Raw genomic sequence first — 17,731 nt, 5'->3', positions numbered from 1 at the left:
AACGAATGAAGAGATAATAAACCAATGGGAATGGGACAAAGAATTTACAACCCATGTATCTGGTAAGGGGTTAAAATCTAGAAAATATATTCAAACACCTAAAATTTGGTCACAATAAAACCAAGAAATTTGATTTAAAAACTGGAAAAAGAACTTGAGTTAAGTTTCTTCAAAGATACACAAATGGCCCTCAAACATATGAAAACATACTCAGTATCACTAATCATTACAGAAATGCAACTCAGAACCACAATGAGCTCTCTTACAACCATTAAGAGGGCTGTTATCAAAAACAAACAAACAAAGGGAGCCAGGGAGGCTTAGTTGGTTAAGCACTTGACGCTAGACTTCAGCAGCTCTGATTTTGATCTCCTGGGTCGTGAGTTCAAGTCCCACACTGGTCTTGATGCTAGGTGAGGAGACCACTTAAAAAACAAAACAAAAACACAAAAATTACAAGTGTTGGCAAAAGGTGAAGAAATTGGAACCTTGGGCACTGCTATTGGGAATGTAAAACAGTTCACAGCCACTGAGGAAAAGAGTATGATGGTTCTTCAAAAAATTAAACACAGATTTACTATATGATCGAGCAATTCCTATTCTAGGTATACACTCAAAAGAAGTGAGAGCAGGAACTCAAACAAGTATTTGTATACACACATTCATAGCATCACTATTCTTAACAGCCAAAAGGTGGACCCAAATGTCCATTAACAGATAAACAAAATGTGGTACATGCATACAATAGAATAATATTTAGCCTTAAAAAGGAAGGAAATTCTAAACATGTTCCAACATGTATAAGCCTTAAATTATGCTAAGTGAAACTAGCCAGCTGCAAAAAAAGAAATACTCTATTTTACTTACAAGGTACCTGGAGTAGTCAAATTCACAGAAACATAAAGTAGAACTACAAGTGGTGGGAGAAGGAGAAAATGGGGAGTTTTTAACAGGAATACAATTTTAGTTTTTTTAAGATGAGTAAGTTCTGGAGATTGGTTGCCTAGTGGTATGAATATAGTTACGGCACCTCAAATGTACACTTAAAATGACTTAAGATGGTAACTGCTGTTTCCCTTCTAAATATTAGATTCTTGGGATGCCTGGGTGGCTCAGTTGGTTAGGCGGCTGCCTTTGGCTCGGGTCATGATCCCAGTGTCCTGGGATCGAGTCCCACATCAGGCTCCTTGCTCGGCAGGGAGCCTGCTTCTCCCTCTGCCTCTGGCCTGCCGCTCTGTCTGCCTATGCTCGCGCTCTCTCTCTCTAACAAATAAATAAAATCTTTAAAAAAAAAAAATTAGATTCTTAAATGACAACTATATGACATCTTCAAAGTCCAGATTCAAATAAGGAAGTATATCTGTCTGGTTTACCTATATTTTATACATACAGGATAACAAACATTTTACCTCATTTTAATCACTGCTACATAATTCAAATGGTACAAAAAGTAATTTGGAAATTAAACTACTCAAGGCATTATCAAAGAGCTGAGAGATTAATGAAGGGATCTACACAACCAACACCATTAATAATCAAGTTATTTTTGTAGTTGTTTGAACAATAATGAGGTCTTCAAATTCTTTTCACTGGAAAGTTTACTATTAAAATATTTAATATGACTGACTTGAACTTTCTTTCCTAAGAGCTTTGTGTTTTACTTGTTAGGTTCTGCTTCAAATGGTAACAAATATCATCAAACTCTTGTGAAGATTAAAAAAAGACAGAAGCATATATAAACTGAAACGGACCCTCAAACAATCCAGTCATTAAAAATAGAGGTTAGTAATTTGTTATGATAATTAACTTAGGAGGGCTGGGGGCAGGCAGCAGCATTTTAGGTATAAAAGCATGAAATGAGATATAAATAGAGCTCTATGGCTCACAAAAAGTACGAAGGATAGGAGAAGAATGCCAATGATCAAAAAACAAATTATCAAAAAGCTAAAATATGCTAATGATAACTACATGAAGTCCAATCCAAACATATCAAGAAAATATAGTAACGTGACATTAAAGAAAAGGCTCTCCAGCTGTCATGGTGTTTGCTCTCTAAGTCATCAGGAGAAAAGAGCTGAGAGTTAAGGAAAATATTAAAGGCAAGTCTCAGAGAGAACTAAAGTAACATTATGCTCTCCCTCACACCAATTTATAACAGGTTATGGGAACAATAAAAGTAAAAAGTATTATTTATCTTAAATTCTGGTAATTAAAAAAACACTTTTTGCATGAAATTTAAAAAACACCCAGAAGTATTCTTTTCTTTAAAGATTTCTATTTATGAGAGAAAGAGAGAGCAAGAGAGAAAAGCACAATCAGGGAGAGGGGCAGGAAGAGAGAGGGAGAAGCAGCCTCCCTGGTAAACAGGGAGCCCAGCAGATGAGGGGCTCAATACCAGGACCCTTAACTGACTGAGCCACCCAGGAGCCCTCAAAAGTATTCTTAACATCTCAAGAAGGAAATGAAAATAAACAGGGCTTCTTGAAAGGTTTTTTTTTCCTTAATGAAAAAAAATTCTCTTAAAAGGAAGAAGGACTTCTAAGGTGTTAACCTTTTTTTCCCAACCTATTCTTATCTTTATGGAAAACATACAACTAGACCTAAATTTATGAAGTGCATAATTTAACTTACATTTTAATCAAATTTCTGTTACCCGTAATATTATAAGTAGATGTGTTAGTTGTAAAGACTATGTTATATAGTTTTTAAATAATTTATTATACTCTCTAGTAAAATACTCAAGATCCAAAGATGTGTCAGTGGTACTAGGCACTGGTGATAGGGAAAAAAAAATCCTCAACAGAGAATTATTTGTTCTCCCTCTGCTGAAGCAGCATGATGTACTATCAAGAGGCCAGACTTAGCAGCTAGTCTGAATCCAGCTAACTTTCTTCACCTCTCTGTAACTCAAGTTTCCTAAGCTTTAAAATAATACTGACATCTCACTGGGTTTTTATGAAAACAAAAAATATTAGTATACATAAAAGCACTAGAACAGCGCTGACACATTAAACGCTACATAAGTGTTCAGTAAATACAGAAAAAAGTGCTTGCTCTGTGCCAGGCACTGCTCTAGGAGCAGTACAAAGAACAAACAAAAATCTCTTTTCTTTGCAAAGTTTACATTTATTTTTTTAAATACCGCATTTACTTATTTGAGAGAGTGAAAGAGGACTGGCAGGAGGGAGCAGGAGAATCAAGGTCCCTGCTGAGTCGGGAGTCTGAGGCTTGACTGGATCCCAGGACCCCAGGATCATGACCTGAGTCAAAGGTAGACACTTAACCGAGTCACCCAGGAGCCCTGGGAGGTTTACATTTAATAAGTAGGTGATGATATTTTAGAATTAAGAAGCACAATTATTTAGCCAATAAATCATCCAATACAGACACTAAGATATATGTATTCAGGAAAGCGCAGTGATTACTGGAGATCAATAGAAATGAAAGAATTTCCACAGGATCTAATTCTATGAAGAAAGTTCATCTAAACCCCAAAATATGGGGAATAGTTTTTCCTGCCTCTATCCAAACGGCACGGTTAGGGTTTACTACATTAAGCAGTTGATAAAAATCTCAGAAGTGACCAAATCAGTATAGAGTTAAACAACAGCTAACCAAAGAATAAAAGTAACTTCCACTTTAGGTGCACCCGGGTGGCTCAGTCGATAAGGGTGGATTCTTGGTTTTGACGAAGGTCATGATCCCAGAGTCATGAGACTAAGCCCCACAAGGGCTCGGTGCTCAGCGGGGAATCTACTTGAGAGTCTCTCTCCATCCATACCTCCCCATGCACCCCCCCCACATGTTCTTTCTAAAATAAATAAATCAAAAATAATAAAGTAGGGACGCCTGGGTGGCTCACAGTGGGTTAAGCCTCTGCCTTCAGCTCAGGTCATGGACTCAGGGTCCTGGGATCGAACCCCGCATTGGGCTCTCTGCTCAGTAGGGAGCCTGCTTCCCCCTCTCCCTCTGACTGCCTCTCTGCCTACTTGTGATCTCTCTCTCTGTGTCAAATAAATTAAAAAAATAATAATAATAATAATTAAAGTAATCTCAGGGCACCAGGGTGGCTCTATGGGTTAAGTGTGTGCATTCGGCTCGGGTCATGATCCCAGGGTCCTGGGATGGAGCCCCATGTGGGGCTCAGTGTTCGGTGGGGCGCATGCTGCTGCTTCTTCCTCTGCCTGCCACTCCCCCCACTACTTGTGCTCTCTCACATGTGCTCTCTCTCAAATAAATAAATAAAATCTTTTTTTTTTTTTTTTTTTTTAAAGATAGAGTAATCTCCACTTTCACCAAATAAGTACTAAGATGAGCTCTCTGGGTTCTTGAGAGACTAAACAAAGTGAGAAAGAAATAGAAAATTCTGGGGGCGCCTGAGTGGCTCAGTGAGTTAAAGCCTCTGCCTTTGGTTCAGGTCATGATCCCAGGGTCCTGGGATCGAGCCCCACATCGGGCTCTCTGCTTGGCCGTGAGCCTGCTTCCCCTATCTCTCTCTCTCTCTCTGCCTACCTCTCTGCCTGCTTGTGATCTCTGTCTGTCAAATAAATAAATAAATAAAATCTTAAAAAAAAAAAAAAAGAAATAGAAAATTCTGATAAAGAGGCATGAGAAAGTAAAGACTAAATAGAAAATAAAAACCAGTTTTATTTGGATTATTTAGTATCTAAGCCTACCCCAAATACTTGGGACAGCTCTTATAGAACAACCTATCACAATGATGTACATGACAAAAACTCTATAATGGACAGAAAGCACTTTGTACAAGGTTCAGCATATGACCAGAGATCCTAATTTCTTTTTTTTTAAATATTTTATTTATTTATTTGACAGAGAGAGAGAACACACAAGCAGGCAGAGCAGTAGAGGGGGAGGGAGAAGCAGACTCTCTATGGAGCAGGGAGCCCAACATGGGGCTCAATCCCAGAACCCTGGGATCATGACCTGAGCTGAAGGCAGCTGCTTAACCAACTGAGCTACCCAGGTGCCCCCAGAGAACCTAATTTCTAAACTAAACTGAAATACAGACCATTTAACTATTTATTCGTTCCAATTATAATCACCCAGCTCTCAAAGTACCAGCTTATGCTGGCCAGGCTTGGCACTGGTACAGAACATAAGATCAAAAGGAATTTAGAGATTTCTGTTCTAGTTAAAATAAAAGTAGCTTTAAGTTCTGTCATCCAATCTATTTCTCTTCTGGTATACCACACTGCCCCATTTGAACCAAAATGGAATGGTCTGGGGTGGAAGTAGGGGAATATAATTTCATAGAGCAATCTCTATGATGGAACTTAATATTGTAATTTTAATCTTTACTAGAAAAAAATAAAATGGAGAACCTGGTTGGCACAGCCAGTTAAGCATCCAACTCTTGGTTTCAGCTCAGGTCATGATCTCAGGGTCCTGGGATCAAGCCTTGCATCAGGCTTCACGCTCAGTGTGCCCCTGTCCCCATGCTCATACCCTCCTACTCACTCACTCTCTCAAAAAAATAAATCTTAAAAAATAAATAAATAATATAAAATGATACATACCTATCATGTCAGCTTCTTTTACTAAACAAATTTTAATCTCTGCCATACAAATAGTGTAAGTTTATTAAAAGAATGACCAACTTCAGTTTTTATGCCCTGCAAACCAAAAAGCATCTTACAAGCAATCCAAATTCATCATATATCATCAATTAAAATGAATGGTTTGATTATCTCTGTCTCCATGAGTGGATAGATGCTTTATTTTCTATTTATTCCTATCCTCAAACCACTACCAAAATCAATCAATACCAGAAATCAAAATAAAGGTAAACCAGAACCATCAAAAAAGACAAAAGGGAAAAAGAAAATAAACTGAAGGTACTAAAGACTGACAAATTTTAATCTTACAACATATCTAAAATGTAAATGTACAACAGTCTGAATATAGTTATTTAGGAGGAAAAAAAGGCTGCTGCACTATGAAAGATACTATCTTCTGTAGAACCAAACAGGAGGGAGTTAACCAAAAGAATTTTTCCCATTAAAGAAGAAGAAATAAACAAGGCAAACTTCTTCCCTTTGGACAAACAGATACTATAAAGAGCAGCTGATAATTCAATCATTTACTAAGTATTCAGCCAAAGGAGCAAATCTCAATGTAGAAAGAGGGAAGGGAGTAGTGGTCTCAAGTTACATGTGACTCCTCCCAATTCTTCTTTACTGGAATTCCTCAGCACCTTCCAATAATCCTGCCTTTATTGAAAATCACTACCCTGGAGAGCCACTGTTAAAATGGAAATGTGCCAAATTTCTTTAGTATATTGGGACAGAAGAAAGATGCAAATCACTGATCTACACATCTATACATAATAAAGTCTACTTTCTCACTATAAAATTTTATTTTCCGTATCATGTAATTGTGGGTTCTAGCCACCCTTGCTTCAATGAAGTGGTGTTCAAATCAATTTTGACATGTGAAAATTATAATGGTTATTATCATTATCATATTCAGTCACAAAACAGAAAGCCAAAGAAATCTGCAATTAGTCCTATTACTCTAGTTCAACCTTGGCCGTCCCTGAAACCCTTGAATCCAGAGATTCCAGACTGCTGAAGTTTACTTTATAAATTACCAATTTTTATTTAAGCATTTGTGACAGAATTTTGACTATATCTTCTTAGCTTAAGAACAAGTGTTTTAAATATAAAAATAATATATAATCATTGAAAAGCCTTCAGTAATTCAAAAGTCTAAGTACTAAGTGATTTAAGTTCCTTCCCTTACCACCACCTCCCACTCCCATTCCCCAGGGATAACCACTGTAAAACAACGTGGGGTATATTCTAAATCTCTTCACAATACATACAATTTTTATATATTACTGTATAAACAAACGAGCGAACAAGGAGATCTTGCTGTACATTCAGTTCTACGAAACTTGCTTTTCACACTGATGGACTGAATAGCCTTTTAAGTTTATCCTGCTACACACAATTTGTTTAAACCGCATATTTCATAGTATTTTTCATCATTCCCTTACTGACAAGGTACTTTTTGATATTGGAAATACTGTTTTCATTCTTTTTTATAATATATTAAACTTTTCCTTTATTGCCACTTCATACCGCCATCACGGCATTGTCTCTATTTCTTCTCACTTCCACTGAAAAACTTGGAAACTTGGGGCACTTCGGTGGCACAACTGGTTAAGGGACAACTCTTCATTTCGGTTCAGGCCCTGATCTCAGGGTTGTGAGAGCGAGTCCTGTGTTGGGCTCCGCACTCTGTGCAGAGTCAGCTTGAGATTCTCTCTCCCTCTGCCCCTCAACCATCATTTTTATTAAGTTCTAGCAAAAACTGTCAAATTGTAGTCTAACGATGATTTTCCACTTGAACAAAATCTTAAGATAAATTCCATCTGCTTTAAGGCTAAAATTTTCCCTTTAAAATTATTACCTTCTAACACCTTCTCCGACATCACTTTCATCAGTAATATATATCTAATTTTTGTTAGAAACGGAGCTCAACACACTTGATTTCCAAGGTATAGAAACTCTGAAGATCTGAGAAACTGAAGAAATCTTCAATGCTTCTGAAAGATTACTAAAGCAAAAAGTTACAGGGAAAAATTGTATTACTCAGGTACTTCTTTTTCCTAGCATTTTGCTTCCTGATTTTAGGATTTTAAAACGTTTCTGGAATGATGTCTATTCATGATCTAGCTAGCCAATATACCTTATGGTACTAGCAATCATTCAATTAAATTGATGATTAAAAAAAAATCAGTTACCTAATTCAATCAAATTCTGACCCAAAAAACCCCACAGAATTTACATTTATTTAATACTCAACTACTTTAAAGATGTAATTTCATTTCTGAAAACTGAAAAATCTTTAACTTACCTCAACTGTTTCGCGTAGTTCTGTTCAATTTCTATCCTCTCTTTAACGAATTTGGCATATCTTTCCAGGAAGTCAATTCCCCATTGTGTATGCTTGTCTAAGCTGTCGAACTGATCCTAGAAAAGAAGGTGAAAACACACTGAAAAGTCTAAAATTGTATCTACAAATATTTTAATCAGCTTCTGATATTTATTCAGAAAAGCAATGAGGTCTAAAAGGAAAAAAACCTAGGCTCTTCTGGTCTCTACCCACCTCATTATTTTATTTTATTTTATTTTATTTTATTTTATTTTATTTTTAAAAGATTTTATTTATTTATTTGACAGAGAGAGATCACAAGTAGTCAGAGAGGCAGGCAGAGAGGGTTGGGGAAGCAGGCTCCCCGCTGAGCAGAGAGCCCAATGTGGGACTGGATCCCAGGACCCTGGGATCATGACCTGAGCGGAAGGCAGAGGCTTTAACCCACTGAGCCACCCAGGCGCCCGCACCTCATTATCTTAGATCTACAGAGAAATAGGTTATAAATGCTAAACTTCTTAGCATAATTCACACAACTTTACGTCTAAACGCTTTTACATACGTGGTTTCCCCTGGATGCAACACCCTCCCCTGGTCACCTTTTTACAATTTACTGTTTCTTACTCCGCCTTTGAGATTTAGTTCAGGCACTATGGCTTCCAGAAAATGGTCCAAAATTCTCAGACTGGGTATGTCTGGGTATATCTCCAAGACTCCCAAGGTTACGATCTTTTCCTTAAGTTCTTATTTAAATTCCAAATAATTAACACACAGTGTACTTACTAGTTTCAGATATACAATAACTCAGCACTTCCATACATCACTCAATGCTCATCACAAATGTGCTCCTAAATCCCCATATCACCTATTCCACCCACCCCCGACTCACCTCACTTCCAGTAACCATCATTTTGTTCTCTACAGTTAAGGGTCCAGTTTCTAGGTTTGCCTTTCTCTCCCCCCGCCTCCTTTTTCACCTTTGCTTGTTTTGTTTCTTAAATTCTACATGAGTGAAATTATATGGTATCTATCCTTCTCTGACTGACTTGTTTCACTTAGAATACTATCTCCATCCATGTTGCTGCAAATGGCAAGATTTCGGTTTTTATGGCTTTTATGTGTATGTGTGTACACACACACACACACACACAAACACACACACACAAACACACACATATCTTCTTTACCCATTTATCAACGGACACTTGGGCTGTTTCCATAACTTGGCCACTGTAGATAATGCTGCTATAAACATCAGGTTTCATGTATCCTTCTGAATTAGTATTTTTGTATTCTTTGGGTGTAATTGCTGGATCATAGGATAGCTCTATTTTTAACTTTTTGAGGAACCTCCATACTGTTTTCCACAGTGGCTTCACCAGTTTAAATCCCCACAAACACTACAAGAGGGTTCTGGGTTCCCTTTTTGCCACATGCTCGCCAACACCTATTGCTTCTTGTGTTGTTGATTTTAGCCATTCTGACAGATGTGAGGGGATAACCATAGTTTTGATTTGCATTTCCCTGATGATCACTGATTTTAAGCATCTCTTCATGTGTCTGTTAACCATCTGTAGTTCTTCTTTGGAAAAGATCTATTCACATCTTCTGCCCATTTTTCATTGGATTATTCATTTCCAGGGCACTGGGATTTGTAAGTTCTTCATATATTTTGTATACTAACCGTTTATGGGATAGGTCATTTACAAATATCTTTTCCCATTCAGTAGGTTGCATTTTAGTTTTGTTGGTTGTCTCCTTCGCTGTGCAGAAGTTTAAAAATTACTATCTTATTTACTTGCCATACTCTGTTGAGGGCAGAAACCATGTATCATTCAACTCTGAACTCCAAAAGCACTAGAGGCCTGGCACTGTAGCAGGTACCCAATGAAGCTAAATAAAATCAAATATACTGAGGTTCAGATTCTGGGCTCTGCATTTACCAGATGTGGGCAAGTCGCCACGGTTCTCTAAACTTTGTCCATCTTAAAATGGGAGTCCCATCACACACCTCAATAGGGTTATGATGATGTTATTAAGTGTTCTACAATGCAGTAAACATGAAACTAATACATCACAAAATATCACTGTCCTGCAGAACTCTTTCAATCCTCAAGATACTCCTTTCTACCTGCTGCCTAAGAAACCATCATTTCCTATCCTTCAAGAATAATCTCCAGATTGACTAATAACTTGGTGCTTTCTCCCTCTCCCATATCGAAAGTCTATAATGTTGATAAATGTTCAAAAATCATCCTTTTCTATTATCTCTAACTGTTGTTCTTTTTCTAAATCACCTATGGTTTAACAGGATTCATTATTTACAAATAAATCATCTCCAAGTCTTTTTGCTTTTTATCCCTTTCCCTACCTTAAATCATTTTAAAATTCTACTTATAAAGGTAAATTCTACCTAAATAGCACAGATAGAATTCATCTGGCTACCACAGTTCGGTATTACTACTCCAATTCTATTCTTTCACGAAACTTTTTCATTATCACTTGGCTTCCAAAGTAGACTTGAAAACAGCAAGAAAATGCACTGCCCAGTGAATTTAACTGGAATATTATTAAGATTTCCTATTATAAATTAAATTCCCTTTCAAACTGAAAAACTCTCAACAAAGAACTTTCCCCCAGAAAGGAAAAGTCTGAAGCTAAAGCTCAGACTCTCTCTCTCTCCCTGACAAATAAATAAATAAATAAAATCTTAAAAAAAAAAAAAAAAAAAAAGGAATCAATCATAAAGCCTCATGGGATCATTGGTAACACCCTCTAATCCCTTCAGTTTCAAAGCCTGAGAACACATTTCTCCCCAGTCCATGCCAGCAAATACCTTGGACTATATAGTGGGAAATGTCTGGAAATGCTCAAAACAAACTAAAGAAATTAACCAGTATTCTGAAACCACCTATGGATTATAAATAAATAAACTTATCAAATTGCCCTTTTATCAAAAGAGGCAATTTATCTTTATTCCCCCCATTCTCTCTACCTTTAGCATTACTCTTATTTCTATGGATTTACTCTAGATTACTAACAGAGTACAACTTCTTCCACCTCTTTGCCTTCATTAACCAACCCTCACTTCCTTTTCTACACCTTCATCCTTACACAGCTTCTGTGAAATGTGCTCTCTCCCCTCAGTGGTGTGCCCTAATTAAATGCTATCTCATATTTAAATTCAAGAAAACTATTACTTTGTTTCCTTCAAGTACTGTTTTTTTAATTCCGTAAAATGTTTAAAGTTATTTTACATTATTCATTTGGGAACACAAGGAAAACACCCTAAATTAAAGTTGGCATCACCCAACTAAATGTCCACACTATTTAGCATAAATCAAACGAATTATATGTTGCTCCAAGGTTCTACTGTATAGTAATGAAATAATATATACTAAATTTACTCAGTCGCCTTACTTTTATCTATAAAATTATAGCTTTAATGCAATTTAATTAAAAATTAGTATGCATCACAAAGTGTTATAATTTTTTTCAGAAGTCACTATTTTATATTCAATCCTTGTTTTTGTAATTACTTTGACACAGCCTTGCATCCAAATGAAGTCCCAATAAAATACTTTTGGTAAAGCGCCAAGGGTCATGACTATTTAAAAAAAAACTTTCTTCACTAAAAAGCAGAATAATGACTTTGTTGTCCTAGTTCAGGCTTACTCTATAGCTCTGACTTTCTGCCAAAGTTTCTCCAGCACTTCTGAATACCAAAGTACTACCAAAAACATTCTTAAGATCTAACACAACTGACTTTTCTCATTCTTGGATTCATATGAAACTAGAAACATTTTTTAAGCCTCGTGGAACTAAAAAATCAATTTGTAATTCAGAGACAACATCTACCCCCCAAAGTAAACAGGAATATTTTAATTTTAAAATAACTTAATTATTTCATTTGTTTCCTTGTGGTTTTAATGGGTGGGTTGTTTTTTTTTTTTTTTTTTTTTTTTTAAGATTTATTTGAGTGAGAGAGAGCAAATGGGTGGGAAAGGGAAGGGGGAGAAAGAAAATCCTCAGACTCCCCACCGAGCAAGGAGCCTGATGCAGTGCTCAATCCCAGGACCCCAAGATCATGACCTGAGCCGAAATCAAGAGTTAGCCACTTAACTGACTGAGCCACCCAGGTGCCCCTGTTCTTTAAAAAATGGATGCAAACTTGTGTATTTGGAAAACTTACCTATTACCTTTTAATTTTCAACTAAATTTTAAATTAAGCTTTCAATAACTTCAAAATCTCTACAGATAATCCTTCCAATACCTAGTGCACATTATTTTACTTCTTACTTCTCTTCCTACTACTTCCTCTTCCACTCTTTCTCAGCAATTCATTCCAACGGTCATCCCCATTGTTATTAGCAATAAATATAAACATCTCCTCCTCCAATAAATTCCAAGACTTTAATTCTCAGATGGTCAATCCTCTCTGCCAACTCACAAACTCTAGTACTCCAAAGCCAATAACTTTTGGTTGGTTGTTTTTTTTTTTTTTTTTTTTTTTTTAGTAATCTCTACACCCAACATGGGGCTTGAACTCACTACCCAGAAATCAAGAATCACATGTTCTACTGACTGAGACAGCCAGGGGTCCTAGGGCCAGTAATTTTTGACCCCCCAGAGACTTCAATCCACTGATTCTGACAATTTCTACTGCCCATCCCCCTCCTGTCTGCATTTCCATCTTGACACAGCTGGGATTCCATAAGCTGTCACTGTAATCACCCCATCCAAATAGCTTCAAGTGTCTTTGGCCTCTCTTGCTTTGCCAAATTTCAACAGTGGTTTTATACTTAACTCTTTACCAATCATTCCTCGTGCTGCTGGAAAAAGGTGGGATGGGAAGGAAGGACAGACAGACAAGGCAGAGGAACCAACCAAACAACCACACTGACTGGTCATCCTTTGAAAATGTGTGCTTACTAACTCAAAAGGCTTAAATACTACTTAGCCTGAACCCATTCACCATCCCATTATCCCAGCCAACTATCTTATACCCTTTCAGTTTAAATTTACACCACTTCCTATCCATTTCTCTTTCAGCCAATAACCTTGCTTCCTACCTGACTAAAAGACACAATCAGAAGATAATTCCTCATTCTCCAACTCTATTTTTGCCATGAACACTTATGTGCTTTTATTCTGCCCTCCTGCTTATTACTTTGGACACACTATCCACAACTTTAGTGCTTCTGCCTACCTGAAGAATGAGTGCAATTTCAGGTTTAGTTGTTAAAATGTTTAAGACCCTGAGCCTACAAATGCTTGATGTATTTTAGAAGAGTAAGAAGTTGAATAAGCAAGCTACAGATGAATTAAAATAGGGAAAAGTAGAAGTTAAAATGGGAAATGTATGGGGTCAGAATTGCACAAGCTCTACCTTCCACCATAAGGACATGGGCTTTAACACTGACTGAGATGAAAACACATTGGAGGTTCTTGAGCATGAGCCTGACAGGACTCAGATCCTTAAACAGATCACTCTGGCTTCTTTGTTGTTTTTTTTTTTTTAATATTTTATTTATTTACTTGACAGACAGAGATCACAAGTAGGCAGAGAGGCAGGCAGAGAGAGGAGGAAGCAGGCTCCCTGATGAGCAGAGAGCAAATGGAAAGATAGTCCATGCTTTATAATAATGCATTTAATAATGTTAAAATGTCCATACTACCCCACCCAAAGCAATCTACAGATTTAATGTAATCCCTATCAAAATACGAACAGCTTTTTTTCATGTAACTTTAACAAATAATTCTAAAATTTGTATGGAACCACAAAAGACCCTGAATAGCCAAAGCAATTTTGAAAAAGAAAAAATGAAAGTATCACAATTTCAGACTTCAAGTTATATTACAAAGCTGTAGTAATCAGTATGGTACTGGCATAAAACAGACCCACAGATCAACAGAACAGAAAGCCCAGAAATATACCCACAATTATATGGTCAATTAATCTTTAGGAGGTGGCAAGAATATGCAACAGGAAAGAAGACAGTCTCTTCAACAAATGGGTGTTGGAAAAACTGGTCAGCTACATGCAAAAGAATGAAACTGGACCACTTACTTAAACCATACACAAATATAAACTCAAAATGGATTAAAGGCCTAAATGTGAGACCTAAAACCACAAAAATCCTTGAAGAGAGCACAGGCAAAAATTTCTGACACTGGCCACAGCAACTTCTTTCTAGATATATCTTCTGAGGCAAGGGAAACAAAATTAAAAATATACTATTGGGACTATATCAAATAAAAATCTTTTGCATAGTGAAGGAAACAATCAAGGAAACTAAAAGGCAACCTACTGAATTGGAGAAGATATATGCAAATGATGTATCTGACAAAGAGTATCCAAAATAAAAAAAGAACTTAAAATAACACCAAAAATAATCTAATTAAAAATAGGCAGAAGACATGAACAGACATTTCTCCAAAGAAGACATCCAGATGGCAAACAGACACATGAAAAGATGCTCAATGGCACTCATCACCAGGGAAATGCAAATCAAAGCCACAAATGAGGTATTACCTCACACCTACCTAAATTACTAAAATCAAAACACAAGAAAAACAAGTGTTGGTGAGGACGTGAAGGAAAAGGAATCCTCGTGCACGGCTGGTGGGAACGCAAACCAGTACAGCCACTATGGAAAACTATGTGGAGATTCCTCAAAAAATTAAAAATAGAATTACTATATAATCCAGTAACTCCACCTTGGGTATTTACCCAAAGAGTACAAAAATATTAATTTGAAAAGATATATGCACCCTTATGTTTACTGCAGCATTATTTGCAATAGCCAAATTATGGAAGCAGCCCCACTGTCCCCTGATAAATGGATAAACTGTTGTGGTGTGTATACACACACACACAAATGGATTATTCAGTCTTAAAAAAGATTTAAAATTTTGCCATCTGTAACAACATGGATGGATCTAAAGGGTAAAATGCTCAATGAAATAGGTCAATAAAAGACAAATGATTTCACTCATAAATGGAATTTAAGGAACAAAACGAACAAATAAGAGACAACAAAAAAACGGACTCTTTAATATAGAAAACTGATGGTTACCACGGGGTTTGGTAGGTGAAGGGAATGGGTGAAATAGTTGAAGCTCCCTGATAATGAGCTTATCATGATGAGCACTGAGTAATGTACGGAACTGCTGAATCACTATACTGTATACCTGAAAATAATATACCACTATATGTTAATTATACCAGAATTAAAATTTAAAAAATTAAAAGTGGCCATCAGAAAGAAAAACATCTGGTTAATTTCTGAATAATTCACTATGTGCACAAAGGAAGCAAATGATAGGATTCTTTGGTAAGTCACAATTGAAGGGTTTAAGTTACAATTTTTTCATATTATGTTAGTCACCATACAGTACATCATTATAAGCTACAAATTTCTAAAGAGCACATAAAACCAACTTGATACAAAATATTTTCAGAAAAGTGACAAAATTTTATGGGACGCCTAGGTGGCTCAGTGGGTTAAAGCCTCTGCCTTCGGCTCAGGTCATGATCCCAGGGTCCTGGGATGGAGCCCCGAAGCGGGCTCTCTGCTCGGCAGGGAGCCTGCTTCCCTCTCTCTCTCTCTGCCTGCCTCTGCCTACTTGTGATCTCTGTCTGTGAAATAAAATCTTAAAAAAAAAAAAAAGTGACAAAATTTTAAAATCCCTAACCTATATACTTCTAAAATAACCAAATTCAGAAAAGCATGTGACTCTTGATTTAGGGTCTGAGTTTGAGCCTCACACGGGGTAGAGATCACAAAAAAAAAAAAAAAACCCACCGAGAAATAAGAAATAAAGTAACCAGGGGTGCCTGGGTGGCTCAGTGGGTTAAAGCCTCTGCCTTTGGCTCAGGTCATGATCACAGGGTTCTGGGATCGAACCCCACATAGGGCTCTCTGCTCAGCAGGGAGCCTGCTTCCCTTCCTCTCTCTCTGCCTACTTGTGATCTCTGTCAAATAAATAGTAAATAAAATCTTTAAAAAACAAAACAACAACAAAAAAAGAAATAAAATAACCAATACAAAAAATTCCTCTTTTCTCTGAATACCCAAATCTCTAAGGTACAGCTTATGCAGTACATTTTTTTCAATTATATATTTTCCTTTTTATTGCAAAATATACCCAACATGCAAAAGAATGTATGTAATGAATATGTAGTTTAACTTTTTTTTTTTTTTAAGATTTTATTTATTTATTTCAGAGAGAGCAAGTAAGAGAGAACAGGAGAGGGGAGAAGGTCAGAGGGAGAAGCAGACTCCCCATGGAGTTGGAAGCCCAATGTGGGACTTGATCCTGGGACTCTGGGATCATGACCTGAGCCAAAGGCAGCTGGTTTATCAACTGAGCCACCCAGGTGCCCCTCCAAATGATAACGAATATGTAGTTTCTACTAGGAAAACATTTTCAAAATTTATTTAATACTAAAATACTAATTTTAATACCAATACCAATATTATTTTGGCATTTACTTCATTTACAATAGAAACATTTGTTTTAATACCAGTATTCTTAAGTGTTCACTATTTATAACGCCTTAAAAAAAAATAGGCTGAAAAAAAAAAATCAGTGAAACTAAAGCATTTAAAATATAGACTATGGGGGGCACCGGGGTAGCTCAGTTGCTTAAAGGTGGTGAAATCAAGGCCCACATCTCACTCCATGCATTGCCTGCTTGAAATTCTTCTTCCTCTCTTTCACCCTTTGCCCCTCTTCCCTGCATGTGCAAGCTCTCCCTCTCTCTCTCTAAAATGTTTTTTTTTAAATTAAAATATAGGCTACAAATATATTTTTATAAATACAGCAATAGGGATGCCTGGGTGGCTCAGTGGGTTAAAGCCTCTGCCTTCAGCTCGGGTCATGATCCCAAGGTCCTGGGATCCAGCCCTGCCATCGGGCTCTCTGGTCAGCGGGGAGCCTTCTTCCTCCTCTCTCTGACTGCCTCTCTGCCTGCTTGTAATCTCTGTCAAATAAATAAATAAAATCTTTAAAAAAAAAAATACAATAAACATCACAAAATGGCAACTTTCACAAATTTACAAAACAATGTAAAACACAGGGTTATTTTTAACATAAACTAGCATATTTAATAAAAAATATTCTAAAATAAACTGAACAGTACATAAACTGATGATCATTTAATTATGACACCTGAAGATAAAATTTCATTTGGCATTTTTAAAGTAATCTTTCATTGAAAGAGCCAACAGCTTTTTTTTTGTTGTGTATATTTTTATGCATTTTTCCAGGTGCTGATATACTTTCTACCTGAAGACAGCAATGAGGAGATAGCTACAAGCTACCACCACATATCCACCACATATTTCCCTGTGATGCTTTAATCTTCAAGTAATCTCACCTCTTCAAGTAATCTCACCAAAAGCTTTTGAGAAAATCTTTTGAACTGTCTTTCGTTTCAACAGGAACTAAAATCATTTTTACTGTTAGAAAAGTTACAGCTTTTACTTCAAAGGAACATTTGTAGATTGGTATTTATCTCCTTTAGTTTCATCATGTAAAGATGGAGGTTCCAACACATTTATCTATACATCATTTTAGTTCTTTCATGTTCATAATCTCTGAATTACAATTATTCTTGCTACAGAGTTATACTTTATCAATTATTTTCAACTTCCTCTTGAAAATTATGTAATTATAGAATACTGACCTTTGTTTAACCTGAAATTCTAATGTGGAGTACATAAATAACTACCTGGTTACATCTCAAGATGCAAATGATTCATATTTTTTCAATTCCAAAGTAACTGTATTATACTAACAAAAATAGTGGCAAATCGGGCACCTG

General features: G+C 36.5%; 1 protein-coding gene across 3 annotated transcripts in view; it reads right to left on the bottom strand.

Moving 5' to 3' along the window:
• Nucleotides 1-17,731, bottom strand: part of FNBP1L (formin binding protein 1 like) — a 98,835-nt gene that overhangs the window by 51,046 nt on the left and 30,058 nt on the right. For all 3 annotated transcript variants that reach the window (XM_032867158.1, XM_032867159.1, XM_032867160.1), the window contains exon 2: nucleotides 7,882-7,997. In XM_032867158.1, coding sequence (XP_032723049.1) covers nucleotides 7,882-7,997 — 116 coding nt within the window. The remainder of the gene's footprint in view (nucleotides 1-7,881; nucleotides 7,998-17,731) is intronic.

Source organism: Lontra canadensis, unplaced genomic scaffold, assembly GCF_010015895.1.
Source record: "Lontra canadensis isolate GAN:19392208 unplaced genomic scaffold, GSC_riverotter_1.0 scaffold33, whole genome shotgun sequence".
Lineage (NCBI taxonomy): Eukaryota > Metazoa > Chordata > Mammalia > Carnivora > Mustelidae > Lontra > Lontra canadensis.
The sequence above is the reverse complement of the archived record's forward strand: the minus strand, read 5'-3'. Positions and strand labels throughout refer to the sequence as shown.